Raw genomic sequence first — 25,092 nt, 5'->3', positions numbered from 1 at the left:
TGCAATATAATTATTTATAATGAATAATAAAATGTATATAAAGTAATATTAATTAAATATAAAATAATATTAAAGAAAATTATTATTTCTCTTAGTATATATATTACTACAGCATTCATCACAGTGTCAAATATGATTTATAATAGTGCATAATGCATTTGTACTAATTCATTTACTTACAGTGACAGTTTTCATAAACCCTATATGTTTGAAACAGAAGAGATGAAACCCAGGGCCTAAACACTCAAATACAGATTCATTTGACTGAAATCACTGTTGTTTAATCAGTATGGTTTTCAGTACCGGTATCCAGTTGTAAGATTTTTATTGCAGTGTAAATGATTAAAAACCTCTTTTACAGTGTCACAGTTACTTGAATGTAAGATCTAAGAAATTTAACAACCTTTTTTTTTTGTAAGACTGCCTAATCTTGTTGTCACTTTTAAGTGTTAATGGCAAAACTGTCACAGTGAGTCTTTGCTCATGACACTTGATGTGTTGCAGCATGATGAACAGCTGGAGCTGTGAAGACTCTCGTAGTGGACACTGCAGCAGTGGGTCGAGCTCTTAATAGAACATCTTCACTGCTTCTGGAGACAGGTTGACGGGACGTTAAGGCTGCTGTCCATTTTTAGGTGTCATTGTGCTCCAGAGAGGCGGATGTGGAAGGCTTCAGCGTGGTTTGGGAAAATGACGTAGTACTCTTGGAGAGGATCTGAATCTGTAAAGAACGATCCCGTATTATACAAAAACATTACACAAAACCTGACAAATAAGGGCTGATGATATTAACCCTTAAGGGATAGTTCACCCAAAAATGAAGTCTGTCATCATTTACTCACCCTCCAAACCTGTATACATTTCTTTCTTCTGCTGAATTAAATAACAATAACAGTTGATGGGCCCCATTGACTTTCATAGTTTAAAAAATAAAATAATACTATGGGCCTGTCAACAGTCTGGTTACTGACATTCTTCAAAATATCTTCTTTTGTGTTCAGCAGAAGAAAGAAACTCATAAAGGTTTGGAACAACATGAGGGTGAGTAAATGAAGGCAGAATTTTCATTTTTGGGTGAACTATCAACACAACACTATAGTTACATAGATATATGCATATGCAGAATTAACCAGAATTGACCACAGTTGCCACTGAAAGTGACAAAGACGTCTCACATATTTAGCCATTTTTTTGTTTCTGTTTCTGTTATCTTACATCTGATAGGCCTATAATTCTTAATATTTTGTTGTAAATCTGTATAGTAATGGATTTAGTGCCTCTCAGATGACCTGTAGAGTCAGATTCTCACTTTTTTTTAGAATGACTAATCATTAATATTTTCATTGCGATATTTTATATGAATATTTTCAAAAAGTCTATAAAGGCAGGAAATTGCTCATAAATGAATTGCAAATATTGATCAGAATAATTCTGGACTGTGGTCTACTAAGAAATGATCTTATGATGAAAGTCCTCTGTCTTCAACCCCTTTAGATTAAAGCTAATGGCGGTATAAAGAGCAAATGTGAAGCAAAGTCAAAGGACAGACACAGTGTAGTTCTCTTCACACAGTGTGTAAACGTGACAAACCTCCTCCTCTTCACATCAAGAACAGGAAACCAAAAGACAGACTTGAACAGACAGTTTGACTGCAGCATAGGTCAAAACTTCAGAGACACTAAGGTCTATATTTCTTTCTCGTCTTTCTTTTAGGGCTGAGCCTTTCTGCGTCTCTTTAGGGAGTACGTGATTGAAATAGCATGAAGTAGCCGTGATAATGGTTTGAGGTTTCTGGGTTCTCAGAGCGTTGTTCACTCTGTCTGATAGTTTTGAGAAGAAAGACTGAGATGTATACAAGCTTTCACGACCACAATGTTATTTCTGAATTTGAGACTACAGCTCAACCAGAGCTCAATCAGAGATGGCACATGGCTTAGCAGCTCTCTTAAAAAGGAGACATTGATTATAGCCACACACATCGCTCAAACCATGCATGTGAGAATTAGACACAAAGGCGTCTTAAACTCAACAGCGTTATATTTCTGCATCGATACGGACTGTCTGATTCAAAATCTTCCACTAACACAAAAAGGTTTTAACTACAAGTTTATGAGCCAAACACTGTGGTATCAGCATAAAACAGATTATGACAAATAAGTATCAATCAAATTTAATCAGACTGGTTCCTCTTACCACCACCAAACCCACAGAAAATCAGTCAGAGAGCAGGAGGTGTTGAGGGGGCGCTCGCACCTACAGGTTATCTGATAGCGGCAGTTTCTCACCAGACCTCAAACTACTGACAATGTTTCTGTTCGCTTCAGATAGGAAAGAGTAGGAAACTTCAGGGCAAATGTATATGCGTCAGAATCAAAACAACTGGAGAGTTCCTCTCTGTAATTTTGTAAAAATCAAACTTCTTCACAGTATTGGAAATGAAAGCCAGCTAGGTATTAAACAAGTTGTTGTTTTTTAACATATATGTAGTGTATATATTATATATATATATATATATATATATATATATATATATATATATATATATATATATATATATATATTATATATATATACACACACCCATAAAGACACACACGCACACTCACACACATAATATATATAGTGTGTGTGAGTGTGTGTGTACATTATACTAGTTATAATTCTTATGTTCATATAAAATTCATATAATTCTATAATATATATATATATATATATATATATATATATATATATATAATATGTGTATATATATATGTATAATATAAAAAATAAAATCTCTCAAAAATATTGATAAAAATATGTTTTTCTTGCATCACACTGGTTTTTCTGTAGATCAAATATTATTTGATATTTAATTTTTTTTTAATAATAATATTTAGTAATAACATGCAAAATTTTCAAATATAAGCTTATGTTCCACCAGGTCAAAACTGACCCTGAATGCGAGAATAGAATAGGCTGCAGCTTTTTATGCATTTACAAACCAGTATAATACTGACAAAAGATAGGCTTTTTTTTTTTTAACTCTGTAGGAAATCACAAACTAAGTTTCCAGAACGGATGATTCATTCATATATACTGACTGCTTGTTTGTCAGATGGCTTTATTCCCTTCTTGTTGCACCATGTGAACAGTAGTTTATCTCACTAGCACCTTTCTTACAATACTTTGTGGCAAGACAATAATGAACCAGGCCGCACGGTTAACCGGTTACAATGGGAGGAGGTCTTCCGTTATCTTTGTAATCAGCTATGCTCATCGTGAACCTGCACGCCAGGGTTTCTGGTTGTAAATCTACTGAACAGTGGGGTGCTACAAATCACATGAAGGCAGACGTGTTGAGAGGTGCTAAGAGTTTCCTGGCCATTGTGTGGCTATTTGAGAAAATGTTCTCTCAATAAGGAGAAGTTTGGCTGCACAGCATGTGTGCATGATCGTGGCTCTGACGGCTTATCGGGACACGTGTATTTGACTAATTTTATTTTAAGTCAGAGGTTTCGTTTTGGTCTCTTTGTGTCTTGTTGTGCTGCAGTAATTAGCGTTAGCATGTCTGTTAGCTTAACCGTGTGGCTTCTGACACACTGACAGCAGAGTATATTTGTAATCTGTGGTTTTATTGGAGGATTCATTCGGAGGACTAATTCTCAGCTAGACGAGATGAGTAAAACGTGGCAAGCAAGTGACAATCAAAATTGAGAAAATCTGATGATTGCAAACGACAGACTATATATATATATATACGTTTTTATTTTTTTTAACTCCTAATGTTTAGTCAAAATGTCATAACTCTGTTTAGGCCCTGTTCATACCAGGAACGATAACTATAAAGATAACTAATGTGATTATCGTTCGAACCAACGTATGATAATGTTCTGTTTATTATATGCACATGCTATTTTTTTTGTCTGCCACATTGCCATAAATGCTCTAGTATTAAAGCATCTTTAAAGCATTGGCTGTCAGTGTTTTTATCATTCATTAGCTGGAAAAAATAGTTCTGCAAGTGAATCCAATGATATTCTTCTTTGTTATTATCGTCATAGCTGTGGTGTGGACTTTTCTATTCTCAGAGAATTGGAAAGATTATTAAAACTTTATAGTTATCCTTATAGTTAACTAGCCTGGAAATCTAGACCTAAATCTAAAACATTAATGGTCTGGCATCGACTAATGAAAATCGCCCAGCTCGAGGGGCGGCACCAAGCATGCATTTGAAAATCTCACTGCGTGCAATTGGATAACACTACAACCAATCACAACATCAGACATCCCAAGTCTCCCGGAAGTTCCGGGAGTCTCCCGCATATTGATAGCGGCTCCCTGATACCCGCAAATGAGTTAAAATCTCCGGAATCTAGAGCGAGCGAGCCAGAGCGCGCGTGCACAGCAGAGAGGGAGAGGGAGCGAGAGACCTTGCGTGTGTGCGTGTGTGCGCACGTAAAATAGAGAGCATCTGATTGGCCTGTTTCGGTAAATCAACCAATCAATTGTCAGTGTGGGCGGGTTTTATCGCTTCTCCCGAACCGAATTAATCAGTTCAGTGTATCTAGAAACAGGAGCGCCATGGCAACGGGAGAGTGCTTCAAAAAAAACATGCAAAAAACGAAAGTATAAGATACATTTTACGGCAGACTACATGGAAGTGTACCCCTGTCTTATAAGAGTAAAACATAATGATAGTCTTGCACGCTGTAAAGTTTGTAACAGTGACTTCAGTATTGCCCATGGCGGGTTAAATGATTGTAAAAGACATGTTGAGGTGAGTTCAACAAGTTTCATTTCATTCATGTGCATATTAGCCTATTCCGACCTGTTTAAAGCTGCAATGGAATATAAATAAAAGCAGTTTACATGAATAGTATAAGCAGCTTATAAATAGTAAAAGTAATCTACAAATTGTAACATTATGAACAATAGGCCTATAGCCTATAGAAATGATGTATTATGCTTTTATATATTTTAGGGACAACAACTGTGTGGTGAATTGTCATATCCTTGTCCTCCTTCCATTTTTTTTTTTGGGGGGGGGGGGGGGTTGGAGGGGGGTACCTCCCTGAAATGAACTTTTGCAGGTTGGGATGTCTGCAACATCGCTTAGCTACCAGCGGAGCTAACTGGTAGATTATACTCTTACCGTATCCTGTCGGCAAAACAGCAAAAACGCCCTTCTTGCAAAGGAACGATTCGAGCGCCGTCTTCTGTTCCTCTTTTTGAGAAAAAGGCAAGTCTAACTCGTTAATTGTAGCGGCCAAAGCCGTTTCAAACAACTGGTGTTCATCCATAGCCATCTTGCAATGTTTACTAATGACTTCGACGTCGCAACGCTGTCGTCATCTCGCCTCTGGCCCGCCTATATCAGATAACCCCAAGTGATTGGTGCAGCTCAGATAGAGGGGCATATTTAATGAGCATCATTACTCGACACCAGAGTAACTCGCTGAGCAAATTCAACTTGTGCTCTCGCGAGAACTCTGGATTACCAGGGTAATAGTTAACATCCTTAGTCTCTACACTCAGATGTGCATCAAGAAAAGATGTGTCGCGACGCTTCCTCAATTTCATTGCGACTTTAAACCTTTAAAGTGATAGTTCACACAAAAATGAAAATTCTGTCATCATTTACTTACCTTCATGTTGTTACAAACCTGTATGAGTTTCTTTCTTTCTGAACATAAAAGAAGATATTTTGAAGAATGCTGGAAACCAGACTGTTGACAATTGACTTCAATAGTATTTTTTTACCCTACTATGGAAGTCAATGGCTACCGTAACCTGTCTGCTTCCCAGCATAATTCAATCATCGTTTGTGTTCAAGAGAGAAAAGAAACTCATACATGTTTGGAACAACTGTGTTGAGGGTGAGTAAATGATGATAACATTTTAATTTTGGGGTGTTTCTATCCCTTTAATTTCACTGAAGCACAGGAAAGGATGCAAACAGGCGGCTACAAAAGCAACAATGTCAGCAGTGAAGTAACATTCAATGCATTGAAATCAGATTTAAGGTAATCTGAATCTTTTCGTCTACCACCATCACGCTAGACTAGACCATCCGGCAGAGAACTCTTTCAGTGCAACATTAATGCAAGCAAGCATTTGTTTCAGATTCCTGTTAAGTGAGATACAGTGTTGGCATTTTCTTGCAAAATCACTTCTGCATAAAAGAGCTGATAGACAAGTGTGATGTTTATGCCTGGTCTGAGTGTGTGAACTACGCAAGCATCTGAAGACTCGGCCAAGAGAGTGAGAGAGATGTTATCGTAGCTTTGCTTCTAGAAAAAGCAGAAGATACCGCTTCCCTCAAGGCCGTTTGGGTGATCAACAGACAGGCCACTCTTGCACGAAGTCATGTGTGATGAATAAATGGAACGGTCGCTGACCTGAGCTTTACGCTGTGTTTTTGTTTGTGGACGGTGATTAGCTTGTAATAGGCTTGTGTGTTGGGAGGTGCTTTCATTTCCTCTACTATTAAGGGTTAATTTTAACACATATCATTTACGTTTAATGGTTTCATGTTTGAAAACATCGAGTATTTTAATGTTTACGATGGGCCCCATTCATGTCCATTGTAAGTGTCTTACTGTTAGCCAGAAAAGTTATTGGAAATCTTTTTTTGTGGTAATCAACGTTATGCCCCACCCCTCAATCCCGTCAACTGAGGTTAACTCGCACTGAACCCAGAATAGTCCTTGAACACAGAGCTGGGATGAGTGAGAGAAGTTTAATGATGCTCGTGGTCCAGGATTAATTTAGCCTGAAGGAAGTCAGCGAGGGTAAATGACACTGTAATTAGACACCTCCAGACTGTCAAATAGCAGATGATGTCAGGTGTGGTGTTACCTTGTATTGAAGAGCTGAAAACTGTTGTCTGCTCTGTTGTAATTGGCTGCTCAGATCTTGGTGCTGTGACGTCAACTCCCGTAGATGATCTCGCTGACTGTTTATATGCGCTTCTGTACGCGTTAGCTGGTCGCTGTGAATTTTGTCCTGTAGTGATATAATAAAACAGATCAAATTAGAGGACTGAATCGAGTCACATTTAATGTGAGGACATATTGATTTGCAGTATTAACAGTGTAAGAGATTTCAGTTGGTCAGAATCTGATTTAGGAGTCATGTCTCATGCTCCCCTAGACATTTCAAAACTGTAATGTTTCCCAATCAGAGATAAGAATAATTTTGACATCTCAGGATGTTTCATCATGACACATAGCAATGACAAATGAAATTCACAAATTGGTAATTGGAAAATATATAGGCCGATACATTTGAATAAAATAAACAAACACACAATTAACATAGGCTAACTAAAAAGTTATAGTTATATATGGGTTATATCTAAAAAGAGGAAAGAGGACAAGTACGAAAATATTCATATGGAATATACTAACCATATTCAGTTTACTGTATTCAAATGCAATTATTATAATAAATGATTATGAGGTAAAGAAATAAAAAGTTTTAGTTTAACTTTATAAAACTAAATAATAACCTTTTGTAATGCAGAGCCATTTTTAATTTTCCTAGTTAGTTAATCACTGGGATTAATTAATTACCCCATCCCCACCACAAAGGCATTTATGCATAATTTAAAAGTTTATAAAAAAAAAAACGAATATTTCATTGACATATTTCACACTTAATGCGGTCCATGTATCCCAAACAGTATAAAATGATCAATCCCAAACTTGATTGTTTTGGTAAGTAGGCCTAACATAATTTTTTTTTTATATAGGCCTATTTTTGATTTCATATTTCTTTGAACTTTTCAAAAACCTAAGCTTTTATCAATTTTCAGGTTTAAATTACCACATTTCCAACGTGACACATTGAACCCTTTTATCAATTTTCAGGTTTAAATTACCACATTTCCAACGTGACACATTGAACCCTCTGACATTTTTGTGGTCCCAATGAGGAAAGCCGCTTAATATATTGTGATGTTTTTGAAAATGTAAAAATACAGAAAGTTTTCTGTGATGGATACCTGTTTATGGGTAGGGTTGGTGATAGAATGTACAGTTTGTACAGTATACAAATTATTATGTCTAATGAAAACATGTTGGTTTTTTTTTGTGTGTGTGTGTGTGTGTGTGTGTGTGTGTGTGTGTGTGTGTGTGTGTGTGTGTGTGTGTGTGTGTGTGTGTGTGTGTGTGTGTGTGTGTGTGTGTGTGTGTGTGTTGCTCGCGATCTTTTCCTCGTTGTTGTAGGCTAGCTCACGAATTTCCGTGATTGTGATATGTTTAGGACCCTGACTGTAGCAAGTCTGAAAATCTCAAAAACTGATAGCGGAAACTTCTTTTTGTTTCTAGATAAAGACAACAAGAACAAACTGTGATCTGTCATCCATTCTATCACGCAGAACGACTGAAGCGAAACGGATTGCGCGATTCACACTGCGCTGTCGCCTTGATCTGCGTCGCTGTCAGCGGCTCGTGATGCGCAGTGCTCGCACGAATGCTTTGTCGAAGCAGCGCGCTTCTTTTGATAAGCACAGTTTAATTTTCACACTTTAATGGCATTTATAGCTCCTGAAGAAGGATTATTTCAAAATGTTGCTCAGTAAATAGGTGAGAGAGACGTCCCAATTCGCGTAGCCTACTTGTGTAGCTTTGTAGTAGCCTAAGCTTGTGTGACGAGTTGACACACATTCTGAATAGAAAAGGTGCACTTTTAAATACCCGGATGATACACTTAACTGAAATAAATATTGCTAAATAAGTATGTTCTATATGAATATATATTAATTTAATTAGGACGTTGCCTACTACATCCACCATTCTGTTATTATCATGTGACCTACCAGTGTCAGTTAGCCTACGTTGCTTAACCGACCGTTAAAAAAGTAGGCTATGTTCAAGGCCTATATAGTAGGCTATGAATGTAATCTGGACATACTACAGGTACTACTGACCTACCAGTGTTACTTCACTGTCATTCACAAATCCTCTCCCGTGGCCTTATGGGATAGTAAAGTGTCCAGCAAATGCACAATTCAGAATCTGGACGGAAGTAGCCTGTCATCCAGATACTTTTTGCCTACTCTTTTATGAGTAACGTTACTGTGAATTCGGACATAGTAGGCCTACTTCTTTAGTCACATAGGCTACTGTTTTTGACAACAGTATGTGTCAAAATAAGTAGCCTGTCTGAATTCACAGTACTCATAAACGAGTAGGCAAAGAGTACCCGGATGACCTGCTGATTGACGGACACTTTACTATCCCATTTGGCCACGGATGAGGATTTGTGAATATCAGTGAAGCAACATAACTGATGCTGGTAGGTCACATGATAATGACATCATGGTGGATGTAGGACGTCCAGATTACATTCGTACAACTCAAATTCATACTATATAGAAGTAATTACTCATTCAAAATAAGTATAAGAGAGTATCCCATTTTGGACGCAGCCAATGAATTCTCGATGGACAAAATCAAGTCCCGTCCTTAATTTCTTTCTTGTTCGAGAAGCCATTTCACTCAAATATACGTCAAAAGAGGGCAGCAAAACACGACTTCTGATTTATGCTGTGTATTGCAGTGTCACATTTGACTTGACACCAGTTCCAGAAGTAAGCGACCTGAACTAAGCTTTGGTCGCTCTATTGTTCCTCATATCGCAGTGCATCAAGCTGTAAACCAGCAGATATGATCAGCTGAGGGTTTTAACCTCTGTCTGCAGCTGCAGCAGTTTGTGGCGGCTCTCTTTAAGCGCGGCCTGGGTGAGCGCTTCCTTCAGTCTTGTGCTCAACAGCTCAACCTGCAGGTCATTCTGTGCACTGCTGACCTTCTGCTGACCTCCACAATGCACCTGCTGCCACCGAGAGAGACACAGTGACATTGTGATGAACCTTACTTATGGTATATTGAACACTGAATATCCTCTTTTTTTCTATCCCCATCTAAAGTTACCTGCCATTTCTTTGCCAGGTGTTTAATGTGCAGTTTCAGCTCTTTGAGCCCTGTAAGTGCCTCTGCTTCCCGCAGTCTACAGCTGATCAGCTCCCTCTGCAGACACATCACACTGTTCTCATCAGGCACAGTGCTGCTGCTGCTCTACAACACACACACACACACACACACACACACACACACACACACACACATTTATGATTACTAAAGCAAACCCACGTCTGTCTAAACATCAGCAAATAGTGATATCTAATATTCTTTAGCTCACTATACATAATAGTGTGCTGCAGGGATGATGCATTTTTGTAGGCCAAAACCCAGAAACAAACATTTTAGCGCTTCTGGTTTAATCGTCCTGAAGTCAGTGAGTTTTTTTAATGTGGTTTTTGGTTAAATGACTGAGATAAAATTTTATTTTGTCCTGAAAAAGTCGGTTTCTAACAAGTGTCTAAATGTGACAGAGCTTGTGTGGGACATTAAACATCATCACGCCGAACAGATTCACTTATAGTCTGCTTTCACAGCCTCATTTGCTCTTGCAAACTATTCTGTTTCACTGTGATAGTTTAGTGTTATAGTGTTAGTTTCACTTACTCAAACTCTCAGGGATATACAGTATATACTGTATATATATATACACACACACACACATATATATATAGGGGTTTATATTTTGCATGAAAGATTTGATTTATGAAAGATATTACTTGATATTGATTTATTTTATATATTGATATATTGATATATTTTGCATGAAAGATTTGACTTGACTTTGACCTCTTCTATCTGCAAGGTGTCCGTCTGCATCTCCTTTAAAGTGTTTTGTGACCTGGCTGCATTTAGCAGAGATTTCTCCAGCTCTTTCTTCATCTGCGACACCAGTTGCTCAGAGCACCTCTGGAAGGGCGGCACGGTAAGAACATGAACATTAGAAAATATGCATTAACATAACTTTAACATAAAGGCACTGCAATAGACTCACCTTCTCCAGAATGTCAAGTCTCTGCTTTAAATGTTCGTTCTCTGAGGAAAGTCCCTTAACAAAAGGCAAGAGAAAAACTGAGCACTTGCAAACAGTGGCTGAAAATGGCGATTAATAACCTAAAGAGAAATACTAGGGTGAATTCAGGGTGATTGGGACACTTTTGCCATTGAGATGACTTGGAGTGTCCCAATTAACCTGAATTCGCCTAAGTGAAGGGAAAGAAACAAGCACTCACATTTAGTTCCTCCTGATCCTCCAGCTCTTTAGCCTTGATAGATGTATACTCTTTTCTCAGTCTAAAATGAGTGAAATACACCAGATAACAGGCTAGAAGAACAAGGAAAATTAGGCAAGAATTGAAGGAAGAGCTTACTGTTTCATTCTGCTGGAATTGTATTTAATTTGATATGCTGCTTCAATCATCCCATCAGGATCTGATTCCCATGATTCTAGATTCTGCAAGCACTGAAAACAACAGAGTTACTCTGAAGACCAAGAAATTCAAAGAGGCAAGATTTGATAGCAGTGTTTCTTTGGAGTGCTCCATTACGTTCATCATTCCCTCTATATCGAGCTTGATGAGTTCTGTCTGCTTCATGTGAAGCACAGCCAAACCAACCCGGAAGACGATCTCCAAACCCTACAGACACATGCGTATATATCGTCACTCATATTGTCCATTTAACTGCATATTTAGATGCTAGTGGCAGTGTTGTTATTGTTAACTAAAATAAAAATCTTTTTAGGTAATTGAAATAGTTCAATTAAAATAAACATTTGATGAAAAAAGGCAATATATACTGATGTAAATAAATAAGTTTAAATTGAAGTACTAAATTCGATTAAACTAAAGATGAAAAAAATCAAGTCAAATAAAACAAATAAAACTAATAAATATGATAAAACCACATAACAAAATGACTAAAACGTAAACTAAAATGAAAATATAAAACAATAAAATGACAAATAAAAGCCAATTCAGAAGATTAACAAATACTTTAAAAGTATATAAATAATAATAAAATACTTATCTAGCTTATCTAAAAATCTTAGCTTATCTATTTCCTATAGATATGAAATATGACATTCAGTTTGAAGGGATGGGTTATGGTGGGATGTTGTGACGTGACTGAATGTACCTCACACATGAAGATATCAAAAGTCCTCATGGCCGCTGTGATAGGCAGAGATGAGAGGAGGATGTTGAGAAACCAGGATGAGGAGAACATGGAGGTGTGAAAACCCTGAGTCTGGAAGTGGGAATGAAGCTCAGGAAGCTGCTCCTATCAGAGAGAGAAAGATATCTTCAGACAACAGATGACCACCAACTGTAGGGGAGAGTGGGGTAAGATGTGTCACACCCTTTTTCTAAAAACAAAAAAATTGTATGCCGTTTTTTTGTCATTTGTCCATGCACTGACAAGCACTTTTATGCTAAAAATCCTGTTATTTCCATTTTGTAAAATCAATTTTTCAATTCAAATGGTTGGGATCAGTGAGTTTTTATTTATTTATACATTTTTTTAAGGAATTTGAATACTTTTATTCAGTTACTAAGAATACATTACATTTATGACATTTATAATGTTACAAAATATTTATATTGCAAAACAATTGTTCTTTTCTGATTTCTATTCATCAAAACATCCTGGGGAAAAAGTATCACGGTTTCCACAAAAATATTAAGCAGCACAACAATTAGAATGATTTCTGAAGGATCATGTGACACTGAAGACTGGAGTAATGATGCTGAAAATTCAGCTTTGCCAACACAGGAATAAATTATATAATAGAACAGTTAAATTGTAATAATATTTCACAATATTGCCGTTTACTGTATTTTTGTATCAAATAAATGCAGCCATGATGAGCATTAGAGACTTCAAAAAATCTTAATAACCCCAAACTTTTAATAGTTAATAAATATTTTGATGAATTACCAATGTATAAAACAATGTAAATTTATTTATTTATGCATTTTATCTTTTTTTCATATTTATTATATTTTATTATATGTAAAATGTCATTTGAAAGCTAAGATTTAACTAATTTCTCATTGCTTAGAGGACAGCATTGGAAAAAACAAAACAAAAAAAAGGTGACACAGCTTACCCCACTATCCCCTTTAACACCAAATCTGGACATCTACGACTCAGAAGTTCTTGTCATGTGCGATTCTCAGAAATCGGAAAGATATTCAGCAGATCATTTGTAACAGGCTTTATGTAGCTTACTCAGCTCATGGTTTTTGGAAGGAACATTTTATAAATATGAATGTGCCTTTAAATAGAGCAGAATTACACTTGTTTACCTGAATCATAGAGTCAAACTGGTAAATGCAGCAGCCAAGCTCAACATTACTGGATCTATAGAGCTCCCTCATTCTGAAGTCCTTCATCAGCCTCACAAAAACACAGAAGGCCTCCTCCTCAGCCATCTGAAAGATCAACAGCTCAATTCATAGACAAGTACTAACTAATTAAATGTAACTATAATTCAAAAATCAATTCATTACCTGTGTGAGCAGCAGGCCTACAATAAACACACTTCCCTGGCAATAGCCAATCTCTCGATCTAAGACTGAGTAAGCCTGTAATAAAAGCCACATTGTGGTATCTATACTCCTCAAATGCAGAAGTATAATCATATTCTCGGTCATCTAACCTTCAGCACGTTAAGCAGTGGCTCCTGGCAGGTGGCGTCCCGGAGCTTCTGAAAGAGCTGGTGTTGTGGGAGGATGCGGGACAGGTCTCTGTGCATCAGCGTCTCAGCGGGACAGGAGCTCTTCAGCAGATCTGAGTAGTGCTGTGAAACGGCCACGTTCTGAGCGTCACACAGCAGCTGCCACACCACGGGCCGCAGGTGAGCCGGGACACCCCTCCTGATCAGCGCCTGAACGGGACACACAAATGAGATACCGCTCACTGATGGTTGTACACCCACATTGAAATCATGACCGATCGAGCGGTCGGTTACCTTGATCTGTCCCACTTTTGTCTTGCTCCAGTCGTCCCATTCTTTAATGACATGACTCCATATGTCATCGTCACAAGAGAGGGTTTTAGGCGAGGTGGGACTCTGCAGGACCCCGCTTACAGAGTAAAGAGACTTACTGTCTGTCTCTAGCAGCCTGTTTAGGAGTGCAGATAAGATGATGTGCATTCGTCAACGTCAAATAGAACTGAGTGATTAATTAGTAGAGACTAATGTAATGACTTAATCCTTTACATAATAAAGCCCTTAATTCTTTTATAATACAAAAGGAGAATTGAAGCTATGTAAAATGATATAAAAAAACTTGTATAGATTATATGTAATAATAGTAATTAAAAAATGAAATAAAAATAAATACATTTGAGATGTATGATAAACCTGAATATATTATGTTCGTACAGTAGTCTATTTAAAATACATCTAATAATGTTTGTTTTATGCTGAATGTAAATAAAACATATTTAAACAAATAGCATACTTTTAATAAGTAATATTTTGAGATGTGTGATAAACATGAATGTATTATATTTAAATACATCTAATAATGTTCGTTTGAAGCCGAATGTAAATAAAAAATAAATTAAACAAACAAATAATACTTTTGGTAATAAGTACAATTTTGAGATGTATAAGCTTGAATATATACATAGCCTTTAAAATACATCTGATAGAAATGTTTTTTTTATGCTGAATGACAATAGAAATTAATATATTTTTGATAAGTGCTGTTTTGAGATGATGACATGAATTTATATATATATATATACACACACACACACACACACAGCTGTTTAAATACATCTAATGTTTGTTTCATGCTGAAAGTCAATAAAATGAATTAAACAAATAAATAAACATAAATATATATATTAAATGTGCATACAGTATTTGTAATACATCTGATGTTAGTTTGATGCTGAATGTCAATAAAAACATATAAATAAATGTACTTATATATACTGTTTTGACATGTATGATGACATTAATATATATTATGTATGATATATACAGTATTTGAAATACATCTAATGCTGAATGTTAACAAAAAATAAATAAAATTTAACAAAAAGATAAAAACAAACAAACAAATAAATAATACCTAAATAAATGATGTTCTTTGAACTTAACCCTATAAAAAGCATAATTTGGTTTCACAGTGTGGAAACAGAGATCTGTCACTAATGTAATGTGTAACTTTTTAGTTTAGGTTGTTGATTCTAGGAAACAGGGCAGGGTGTGAAGAAGTGACCTGTTCTGTTCCTCAAGTTTAGCAAGTAACTTCATCTCATCTGCACTGAGCTGAGGCCCCGCTGAGGGACACAGAGATGCCGCGCTCAAAGAGTCCATCTGTAAACCTCTTGAAACCTAAAAAAAATATTTTCAAATGTCAAAAACAAAAAAAATGCGTGTGTGTTTATGTGTGAAGTTGATAGAATCTAATCATAAGTACATTGCTTTTTTCATACATACTGTAAGTTTCACATCTTGCATATCATATTTTATGGCATTTACTGGCATAGAACTGGGATTTCTTACCAGTGTGTGAGATTCCGGTAATTTGGGGGTGCAAATGTCTCCACAAAATCTTTCCTCTGGTTGCTGTCAAACTTAATCCAGTGACACTGTCCGTCACACCTGTTTCTTCCATACCGCAGAGGGGGAAAAACACACAGCAAACGAATCACATGCTGCTTTATATAGCAGAGTCTCACGGGCTGATCAAAGTTCCTCAAAATAACAGTTCTGCCTGTGACTCAGGAGCTTGTTTTTAAAGTGACCTGACTGAGTGAACAACTTCCTCTTACAGCTTCTCATACTTTTTAACAGGCCCCATAACATTCACCTGTGGGACTTCAACCGGTTAGACTGCCGAGAGAAGCAAATGCATGGTTGATCTTGTCCAGTTCTGTGAAACTTTGACAGATAAGCTTCCTTATGCAGCATAAGCATAAATCATTTACTGAAACAAAAAGGAAGGCCTTTTGGGTCCAGAGGGCTGTGTGTCGACAGACACTAGATGTTGATACACATCTCTGTTTTTAGCCCCACCCTATTTTAAGGAAGTCGATAAAGTGACATTGGTTTGTTTGCAAACCTAAACCTTTTTCACAGCAGAATATGAAATGTGACATTTACTGTGATAATGCTAACAAGCATCAACTAATGCATGTTTTCAAGAGTCATTGTCCATTTGTATAGTCTATATATAGTATCTATTTACTGTCTGTGATATTGTATATTGTCGATTATTGATATTGTTTATAACTCTTGAATACCAAGAATAAGTTGCACCATGATTTCCTGTACATTTTCCTGTCCTACTCAAACTTTTGCATGCTTTTAAAAAGAGTACTTACAGAAATGATATAACTTTAGAAGAATATATTTTAATTGCAATTAAATGAAAATGTATTGTAGTTGGGACTTAAGTACATCTTTCATTTTATAATTGTCTTTGAAATTGAATGTGTACTACTGCAGAATGTACTGACAAGCATTTATGGCAAACTAAAATAATGCAATTTCTATTGAAACTTACACATTTGCAATTCAGTACATTTCAAATATATCAACTTTAAATGTAATATCATATAGCACACTACAGTTAAAATTACAATCAAGTATTTTACATGTGCTTGTTAGTAGCACATCAACTGATTATTAAAACGATATACAATGCACTTTAAAGTAAAACTTTTAATTTGACATTAAAGAGACTTTTGTAATTAAGAAACAGTCATGAAAGTGGATTCCTAGTACACTTAAGGCAGCCTTTTATTTCATTTATATTATGAATTATATTTATATGATTGCAGTACTGTGTTTTACTTTTAAGATTTGAAGTAGGCCTAAGTGCACATTCAACACAATTCTTCAACACTTCTTTTTCACAAGGGAAGTCCCTCTATATCACTTGAGCTCATTCAAATGGGAAATCATTTTTGATTACCCATCAGAACCTGATTCATTTTTAAAATGTATAAGAAACGTATTTGATTCTTAGAGGATTCTCATTTGATCCCGTTAATTTGTTAAAATCGTTGAATCCTACATAGAAATTAATTTAGGATTTTTTTTTTTATCTATAGAAAGTAAAACAAATTGATTGCTTTCCTACCAGCATAGAAGTTTGAGAGCTTCAATCACTATTTTAATATTTTTTATGATTGAAATGTTAAAGTTTCATGCCCGTTCACGCAGAGGACGATAACTATAAAGATATAGATATAGTTCTAAAAATCATTCCCAATATTAAAGAATGACAGAGTTCACACAACAGCTATAACGATAACAACACAGAGAAATGAAATCGTTGAAATCACTTTCAGAAGGATTGTATCCAGCTGATGACAGCCAATCAGAATCCAACTTTCTGCTACGAACTCGAGCATTTAAAGCGGCAGAAAAACACGCGCTTAGAATAAACAGAGCTAATATAGTTATCTTTATAGTAATAATTCTTGGTGTGAACCTCTTTTTTTTTACAGTCTATGGTGTGAACGGGCCTGACTATATATATCCTGCCGTGTTTCCTCCAGGACGCTAGGAGCGCACACACTCCTGCCTGCGCGTGTTTTGTTTATCCGGTCGCAGCGCACCATGAACTTCCTTTTCTCAGTGCAGCGGGAGCAGTATCGGAGTCTGAAGACTTCAGTCTCCCAACCTAAAGGAGAACAAACGATTACAAAATGGTCAGTAAATCACCAAAATACAATGTTCTACTCATTACATTCCCTCACCAGCTATTCCAGCTCGATTTCCATGAAAGATGAACTCATGAAGCGACGGGATGGTATTAGATTCAATCGGTCAGTCCAGTCGCTGCGCGAACGTCAGTGGCACATTTCCCTCGAAACGCTAAAATATTTTTTTTTTCGACACTAAACGCAAAAAATAAGCATTTCTCCCTTTGGTAGTAGTTTTTGTGGGTGTGTGTTTGCCCTGGTTAAAAGTCTGTTATTTTATTCGGTTTTGCGTTGTCATGTTTACTGTCACTTCGCGCACTGCATCTGATCATCATAACCAGAGGCAGCCAACAGTGTCATTAGGATTATTGCTCTTCAAATCTCTACTGTCCTGCTTGTCAACAGTTTAACTTACAAATAAAGCTATCTGTTGCAGGGCTTCGTTAAGGTGGTTAAGAACAAGGCGTATTTCAAGAGATACCAGGTCAAGTTCAGGAGGAGGCGAGGTATGTCAACGTGTTTCCTTACCTTTGGGGAAGAATGTTTCCAGGGGTCACAGTGACCGGGCCTGAATGTGTTCCTTCTGGAAAAAAACATGAAAACAATCTATGCTGGTCTGTCAGCTGGTTTAGATGGTCAACTAGGATATCTCAATTGGCTGAAACTAGTGGTCAACTAATGTCTTGGAGAGCTGAGTGGCCTATATATATATATATATATTACCTACTAAATATAGAGCATTATAGTTTGAAATCATGGACTTTCTGTTTGGCCACTGAAACTCCTCTGAGGGCCGATTCACTTTTCATGTTTTTGCTTTGAAAAAAGTGAGAAGCACGCAGTTAAACTCAAGGTGTCGAGATTTAACTTGAACGCAGTTCAAGTGTGTTTACATAGAAAATCAATGGAAAAGCAGTGAAATAAAAAAAAACATGTTCTGTATGAATGGCCCCTTAAACTAACTTAGGATGATTTTTCAACAGTTGTCTAACACACTTTGGCTTTTCAGAGGGAAAAACTGACTACTTTGCCCGCAAACGCCTTGTCATCCAAGACAAGAACAAGTACAACACACCGAAGTACAGGATGATCGTTCGACTCTCCAACAGGGATATTGTTTGCCAGGTATGAACTACTACCATGCCGTCTTTGCCATAGTTTTTGAAATCTTGCTAATTACCGTTGGGTTACTGAGTGTCTTGTCTTTCTCTCTCTCAGATCGCATATGCCAAAATCGAAGGCGACGCGATCGTCTGCGCTGCTTACTCTCACGAGTTGCCAAAGTATGGCATTACTGTAGGACTGACAAACTACGCTGCCGCCTACTGCACCGGTTTGCTGTGTGCACGCAGGGTAAATGTCCTTAGTCTTCATGAATGTCTAGTATTGTTCAAATCTCATAGTATGGTCTTACTCAGATTTGTTTTCTGCTTACAGCTGCTGAATAAGTTTGGTCTGGATAAGGTCTACGAAGGCCAGGTTGAGGTGACTGGCGATGAGTTTAATGTGGAAAGCATTGATGGCCAGCCAGGGGCGTTTACATGCTACCTGGACGCTGGCCTCGCCAGAACCACCACAGGGAATAAGGTGTTTGGAGCTCTCAAAGGAGCAGTGGATGGAGGACTGTCTATCCCTCACAGGTCAGTGCATGCCGTTTTTATCTTTTTGCAAACTTAGACAATGGACATTGATTCAGCACTTTTGGATGCATGGGTGCTTTCAAAAAGTCTTTATGAAAACATTAAATTTTCTCCATGAAAATAAGCTACTGTCTGTATGGATTGCCTGAAGTCAATAATGAACACTGAGGTTTGGGAGAAAAAAAAATTCCACGTTTTTTCACGGAATCGCAGTGTTCACCAACAGAAAGCTGCGTGGTTTTAAAGGGTTAGTTCACCCAAAAATGAAAATTATGTCATTAATGACTTACCCTCATGTCGTTCTAAGCCCGTAAGACCTCCGTTCATCTTCGGAACACAGTTTAAGATATTTTAGATTTAGTCCGAGAGCTTTCTGTTCCTCCATTGAAAGTCAATGGACGGCATACTGTCCATGTCCAGAAAGGCAATACAGACATCAACAAAGTAGTCCATGTGACATCAGTGGCTCAATCTTAAGTTTATCAAGCGACGAGAATACTTTTTGTGCGCAAAAAACAACAAAAATAACGACTTTATTCCACTTTTCATTTCCTTCTCTCTGGGCCTCGAGTGAGTTCACGTAGTGTTTTTGCGCAGCGCGTCTGTGTTGTATGTCACGCATCACACATGACCAGCGTCGGCCAACAGTGAGCCTGCGTGTGACGTACAACACAGACGCGCTGCGCAAAAACACTACGTGAAATAGCTCGAGGCCCAGAGAGAAGGAAATGAATAGTGGAATAAAGTCGTTATTTTTGTTGTTTTTTGCGCACAAAAAGTATTCTCGTCGCTTGATAAACTTAAGATTGAGCCACTGATGTCACATGGACTACTTTGATGATGTCTTTATTGCCTTTCTGGACATGGACAGTATGCCGTCCATTGACTTTCAATGGAGAAACAGAAAGCTCTCGGACTAAATCTAAAACATCTTAAACTGTGTTCCGAAGATGAACAGAGGTCTTACGGGCTTAGAACGACATGAGGGTGAGTAATTAATGACATCATTTTCATTTTTGGGTGAACTAACCCTTTAATAATGAGAAACACGTAGTTGAAGAAATTTTCGATCACATGACCACTAAACAGTGCTGTGAGATCCAGTGAAAAGTGTTCCAGTTCTGTGCAGAGCCCTCCCATATAAACCACAGATCAACTGAGTTTAAGTGTAAAGCCAGATGAAACAGCTGACATTCTCAACAACACAAAGGAGAAAGTTGTGCAGCAATGATACAGTTAGAAGGCTTTTCAATCCACAAGTCGCCAACATTTGCCTTTATTTATTGTTGTAACACTAACTGAAACCATGGGATTGTGGCAGAAATGTGGGATATTCATATCGAATTTTATATTGTCATACTGGTGTCATGCAGTAGGTGGCGGTATGCACATTCAAGTGGGTTTGCCAACCGCTATTTAAAGGGACAATAAGTAACTTTTTAGGTATTTTATTATCTAAAATCAATATTTTTTTTCATAAATATGTCCTCAATGGTGTCCAAATACCTCTGCCAATGATCTGACTTATCCTCGTAAACGAAGAATTTATTATCTTTATATACATGGGACGGGTAGGTCCACGGAGGCTTCCATGTAGTTCCGCCATCTTGAAAAACTATAATAGCAGAGAGGGACAAAAAGTACTAGGCCAACGCGTTTCCACAACGCGTTTTCGTTCAGAGCCCGCGTCAAGTGACTGAAACCAGCAGAAACGGAGCAGAGCAGTGAGAGGCGCTTTTGTCACTGCCCCGGCAAGTTTAAAAGGCTGCACTGCACGGTTAAGTCAAAGGATAACGAGTCCTCTTAGTCGAAAAACTCCACAATAAGACCGTAAAAGGAAACGTGATCGGAGATTACAAAAACAAGGGTTATTAGCTATAATGTCGGGATAGCTAATGCAGGAGAAAGCTTTCAAAAGAGACGCTGAAGTTGCCTGCTTTCTTCTCGACAGGTAAGTCAATGTTAAGGTCTTAATTACAGGCTTTTTATTTTTTTATTAGCCTATATAGACCAGCGTTTCCCAGCGGGAAACTGTGTAAAAAAAAACAAATCTTTACCATCAATCTCGGATCGTCGGAAGTCTCTAATAACAACAAATAATGCGCACAAATTTATAATACAAATGCAAATCATAAGTTTTTGGCGTTGAATTGCGGAGGTTGCGCTTGCATGTGATTTTATTCCCGTGCCTCATTCCCAGTGCGTCCACATAAAGCTGCCTATTTTTCATTGATGCGCTTACAGTCAAATACACACGAATTGTCACAACGTCCGTCTTGCCGCGTATTCACATCGGTTGTGCTGCTGTCAACGCAACGCGTGCGATTAATATTTTTCAATTTAACACGTTAAAAATATTTAACGCAATTAAAGCAGCATTTTTTTCTGTCATCCTTTGGCTAGCGTTACATTATATAATCACGTTCTTCTTCATGCAAATGCTTCTAACCATGCAAGCGAGAAAATACAAAAGAGAATGCGCTGTCCTGTGATGCTGACACGACGCGCGCCAGACTCGACTTCTCGTTCGAGCTTTCGCTTTGAGTATCCTCATGAGAGCAGTCTTAAATTAGTTAAATAAAGTCTTAAATGAACGTTAAGAGTTGTGAGAAAATGGGACGCTTGTGGGATCCACATGTGACAGTGCAGCAGTGACATCAGAATCAAATAACACTTCATTCATAAAAAGATGCCATTAAACAATTATTTGAAATATACTGTCTTTATGATGTTTCTACATTAATTTGGAGATTTACTGTGAAATTATTAGGCTACATAAAATATAGTAAAAACAAGCTATCTTGTGCAATTATAACAAAATTATATATTATATAAAATTAAAAATGTTTAATTCATTCATTCATTTGTAACATGCATGAACGAAGAAAAAAAAAGGAACAGGAAGAAGAAAATCTTATGGTAGCCTACCTGTCATTTATTTGTGCACATCAAAAAAAAAAAAAAAAAAAAAACAGCACATTTCAAAGTATAGTATCAAAGTAGTATCGTGACAACACTAGTGTAGGGTGCCACACATTTTTTTTAAATTTCAAAGGGTGCCTTGACTGAAAAAAGGTTGGGAAACACTGATATAGACAGTAGAACATAGTTAAAAGTTAAACAGGCTCTTTGATGAATAGCAGCTATTGAGTAAAGTAGAGATGGTCCTATAAACAAGGTTGTAAGTTTTGTTTGTTCAAAACTGTAACATTCGTTTGTTCGTTGTGTCAAGTTGTAGTTTGTTTGAAATAACAAACCAGTTCACCAGAAGGAAAACTCGACGAGGTGCTATTAGAAGACATCCTGTCAAAGCTTTTTGGTACATATCGCTTACCGTAGATGCAACGCGCATTTGAAAACGCGAGGCGCTGGAGAGCAAAATTAGTTTGATTGCAAAATACAAATTCACCACTAGATGGGAGTAATTCTTACTTACTGCCCCTTTAAAGGAAGAAAAATGAGGAATGAGGTCCGTTCTGTCACACGCATGTTCCAGCTTCCGTGTTTAGCATATTTGATGCGCACTTTTGTAATGAATCACTTAAAAGTTATTCTACTTTTTTTTTTTTTTCTTTTTTTTTTTTTCAGCTATTCTGCTTATTGTAAATATAAAATACAAAGTTTATATCAGTAGTCCCATATGTTTGGAATTACTCCATAGTGAAAGATGCACCTTTTTTACATTCGAGTCCCTGAGAAACACACTGCACATTCCTGTATACATTGGATTGATTTGAAAAACTTTAATGTACTTGAAGTGTGCACAAACCACTAGGAAAATTCAAGTATCAGATCTGGACTCGGTATCGGCAGATACTCAATGACCTGGATTGGCGGGACATCCCTAATAATTACAGTATTATGTATTAAGCAATAGCAGTTGCTATGCATTTGTATTACACTAAATAACTTTACGCTCCTGTGTGTATCTGTGCGCTCGGTGAAGAGCGTCAAAGATGTCTATTTACAACATGTTTTTGAAGCGTTGATCATTGTAGCCAATCACAGACATAAATGTTGAGCGCATGAATTAATCCACTTTTGCAGTGTGTCTGGTGACTGTCTTTGCTTTAAGTGATGCCACATATATTGTCAGAAGTTCCAATTTTGTGAAGTATGCTGTGAAGTTGTATGTCCTGTCTTTATTGACGTGTATATTGACATTGTAACTTTTTTTCTCAGCACTAAACGGTTCCCGGGCTACGACACAGAAAGTAAAGAGTTTAATGCGGAGGTTCACAGGAAGCACATCATGGGCCAGAACGTGTCAGAGTACATGAGTTATCTGATGGAGGAGGACGAGGACCTGTACAAGAAGCAGTTCTCCCGCTTCATCAAGAACGGCGTCACACCTGAAATTGTAAGAAAGCACTTTGCTGGGTCACTTTACTGCTAACTTTTGTTTGCCTTTGGATTTGAATGGATCACACAGTTGGAGTCAATACCTTTAAAGGGATAGTTCACCCAAAAATGAAAAATCACCCTGAAGTCATCCTAGGTGTATATGACATTCTTCTTTCAGACAAACACAATCGGAGTTATATTAAAAAATGTCCTGGCTCTTCCAAGCTTTATAATGGGAGTCGATGGGTGTATTTTTTTTAGAAGTCCATCAAAGCGCATCCATCCATGATAAAAGTGCTCGACACGGCTCTGGGGGGGGTTAATAAAGGCCTACTGAAATTAATCGATGCGTTCGTGTAAGAAAAATATCCATATTTAAAACGTTAGCAACTAAAATAACTAGCTTCTGGCAGACGGCCGTACGCAAGTCAACATGTGCCAGAAGAGTAACACTTGACTATGTATGATGTAGGATTAGCATAGGTTTTGATGCCTCTCGCGGTTCAAACAAACTCTTTTGGCGTAAAACGATGTGTAACGGCCATTTTTCATTTTTGGGTGAATTATTTCTTTAAGCATTTTCACAGAACTTAAACATTTTGTTGGTTCAGGTTCACTTGTTGCTTTTCGATGAACTACTATTAAAAGAGTCGGGGCACAGATTGATAAGCTTTTTAAGATTGGATACAGGAAAGTGTCATTATGTGGATCAGATAATGTATCATTGGTAGATGAACACTATTTGTGACATGATGCTGGTGGCTTAATCTCATTCTTTCTTTTCTTGAAGTGTTATTCTTATTTGTTGTGTACAGTTAGTATTTGAAAACTTTTTCAGCATTGTGCTTTACCTTCACCGTCTCATTGTGTTGTTATCCGGTTCCTGCAGGTTCAAGAGATGTACAAAAAGGCTCATGCTTCCATCCGTGACAACCCGGTTCATGAGAACAAGCCCAAGAAAGAGGTCAAGAAGAAGAGGTGTGTTCACATGCTTTATCATTTTTTTTTTCTTAGGGATGCCCTAGGATGAAATTGATTGCCATAAAGTTGGACAGTATTGACATCATTGTTCATTAGTATCTGTATAAATGTTCATTGCAGCTTGACATGTTGCTATAAAAACGAATGTTTGTGCTGTTGATTTAGATAAAGGGTTGAGTTTTTAATCTTGCCATAAGATCTCAAGTGTGATGCAAAAATACTGTAGTTGCTACTTATTATAGTGCTATAATACTTAAAGTTGCATGTCAGATGATTGTATTTCCTGTTATTTTTTGTTACCTACATTATCCTCTTTTCTTTTCTCATCACTGATGGATATTGTGTTGTAGGTGGAACCGTGCCAAGCTCACTCTGGCACAGAGGAAGGATCGCGTGGCCCAGAAAAAGGCCAGTTTCCTTCGGGCTCAGGAGGCTGTTGAAGACGACTGAAGAGAAGAACTGTCAACTGCTCCAAAGAAAGTGTGCACCTTTTCCAAATAAATCATTTGGAAAGAATATTGTGTTTGTGGTCTTTGGTACACTAG

At 37.3% G+C, this 25,092-nt stretch overlaps 2 protein-coding genes across 2 annotated transcripts; one reads left to right on the top strand and one right to left on the bottom strand.

The window, feature by feature from the left end:
• Positions 1 to 119: 119 nt before the first annotated feature.
• On the bottom strand, positions 120 to 15,606 carry evi5a (ecotropic viral integration site 5a). Its single transcript, XM_081375232.1, has 16 exons — positions 15,433 to 15,606; positions 15,146 to 15,261; positions 13,879 to 14,032; positions 13,567 to 13,794; positions 13,418 to 13,492; positions 13,214 to 13,339; positions 12,042 to 12,185; positions 11,453 to 11,542; positions 11,276 to 11,367; positions 11,138 to 11,198; positions 10,900 to 10,953; positions 10,695 to 10,814; positions 9,918 to 10,061; positions 9,676 to 9,819; positions 6,841 to 6,987; positions 120 to 721 (listed from the first exon to the last, which is right to left on the bottom strand). The coding sequence occupies exons 2-16, from the start codon at positions 15,241 to 15,243 to the stop codon at positions 632 to 634; spliced, it is 1,767 nt and encodes a 588-aa protein (XP_081231358.1). The 5' UTR covers positions 15,244 to 15,261; positions 15,433 to 15,606; the 3' UTR covers positions 120 to 631.
• Positions 15,607 to 17,315: 1,709 nt separating this feature from the next.
• Positions 17,316 to 25,063, top strand: rpl5a (ribosomal protein L5a). The gene is made up of 8 exons (XM_081374016.1): positions 17,316 to 17,588; positions 18,019 to 18,088; positions 18,592 to 18,707; positions 18,801 to 18,935; positions 19,020 to 19,222; positions 23,405 to 23,582; positions 24,456 to 24,544; positions 24,898 to 25,063. The coding sequence occupies exons 1-8, from the start codon at positions 17,586 to 17,588 to the stop codon at positions 24,995 to 24,997; spliced, it is 894 nt and encodes a 297-aa protein (XP_081230142.1). The 5' UTR covers positions 17,316 to 17,585; the 3' UTR covers positions 24,998 to 25,063.
• The last annotated feature ends 29 nt before the right edge of the window (positions 25,064 to 25,092 follow it).

This window comes from Scardinius erythrophthalmus (genome assembly GCF_964197995.2).
Source record: "Scardinius erythrophthalmus genome assembly, chromosome: 9".
In the NCBI taxonomy this organism is placed as follows: domain Eukaryota; kingdom Metazoa; phylum Chordata; class Actinopteri; order Cypriniformes; family Leuciscidae; genus Scardinius; species Scardinius erythrophthalmus.
Note: the sequence above shows the minus strand (reverse complement) of the source record. Positions and strands in the feature narration are given on the sequence as shown.

Excerpts from the sequence above, each read along its gene's own strand:
- evi5a (XM_081375232.1), bottom strand. The coding sequence starts at position 15,243 with ATGGACTCTTTGAGCGCGGCATCTCTGTGTCCCTCAGCGGGGCCTCAG. Across the intron at positions 13,493-13,566 it reads CACTGCTTAACGTGCTGAAG|GCTTACTCAGTCTTAGATCG; the intron begins GTTAGATGACCG and ends CTTTTATTACAG. Across the intron at positions 11,199-11,275 it reads AATTCCAGCAGAATGAAACA|ACTGAGAAAAGAGTATACAT; the intron begins GTAAGCTCTTCC and ends CACTCATTTTAG.
- rpl5a (XM_081374016.1), top strand. Across the intron at positions 18,708-18,800 it reads ACAGGGATATTGTTTGCCAG|ATCGCATATGCCAAAATCGA; the intron begins GTATGAACTACT and ends TCTCTCTCTCAG. Across the intron at positions 23,583-24,455 it reads ACGGCGTCACACCTGAAATT|GTTCAAGAGATGTACAAAAA; the intron begins GTAAGAAAGCAC and ends CGGTTCCTGCAG.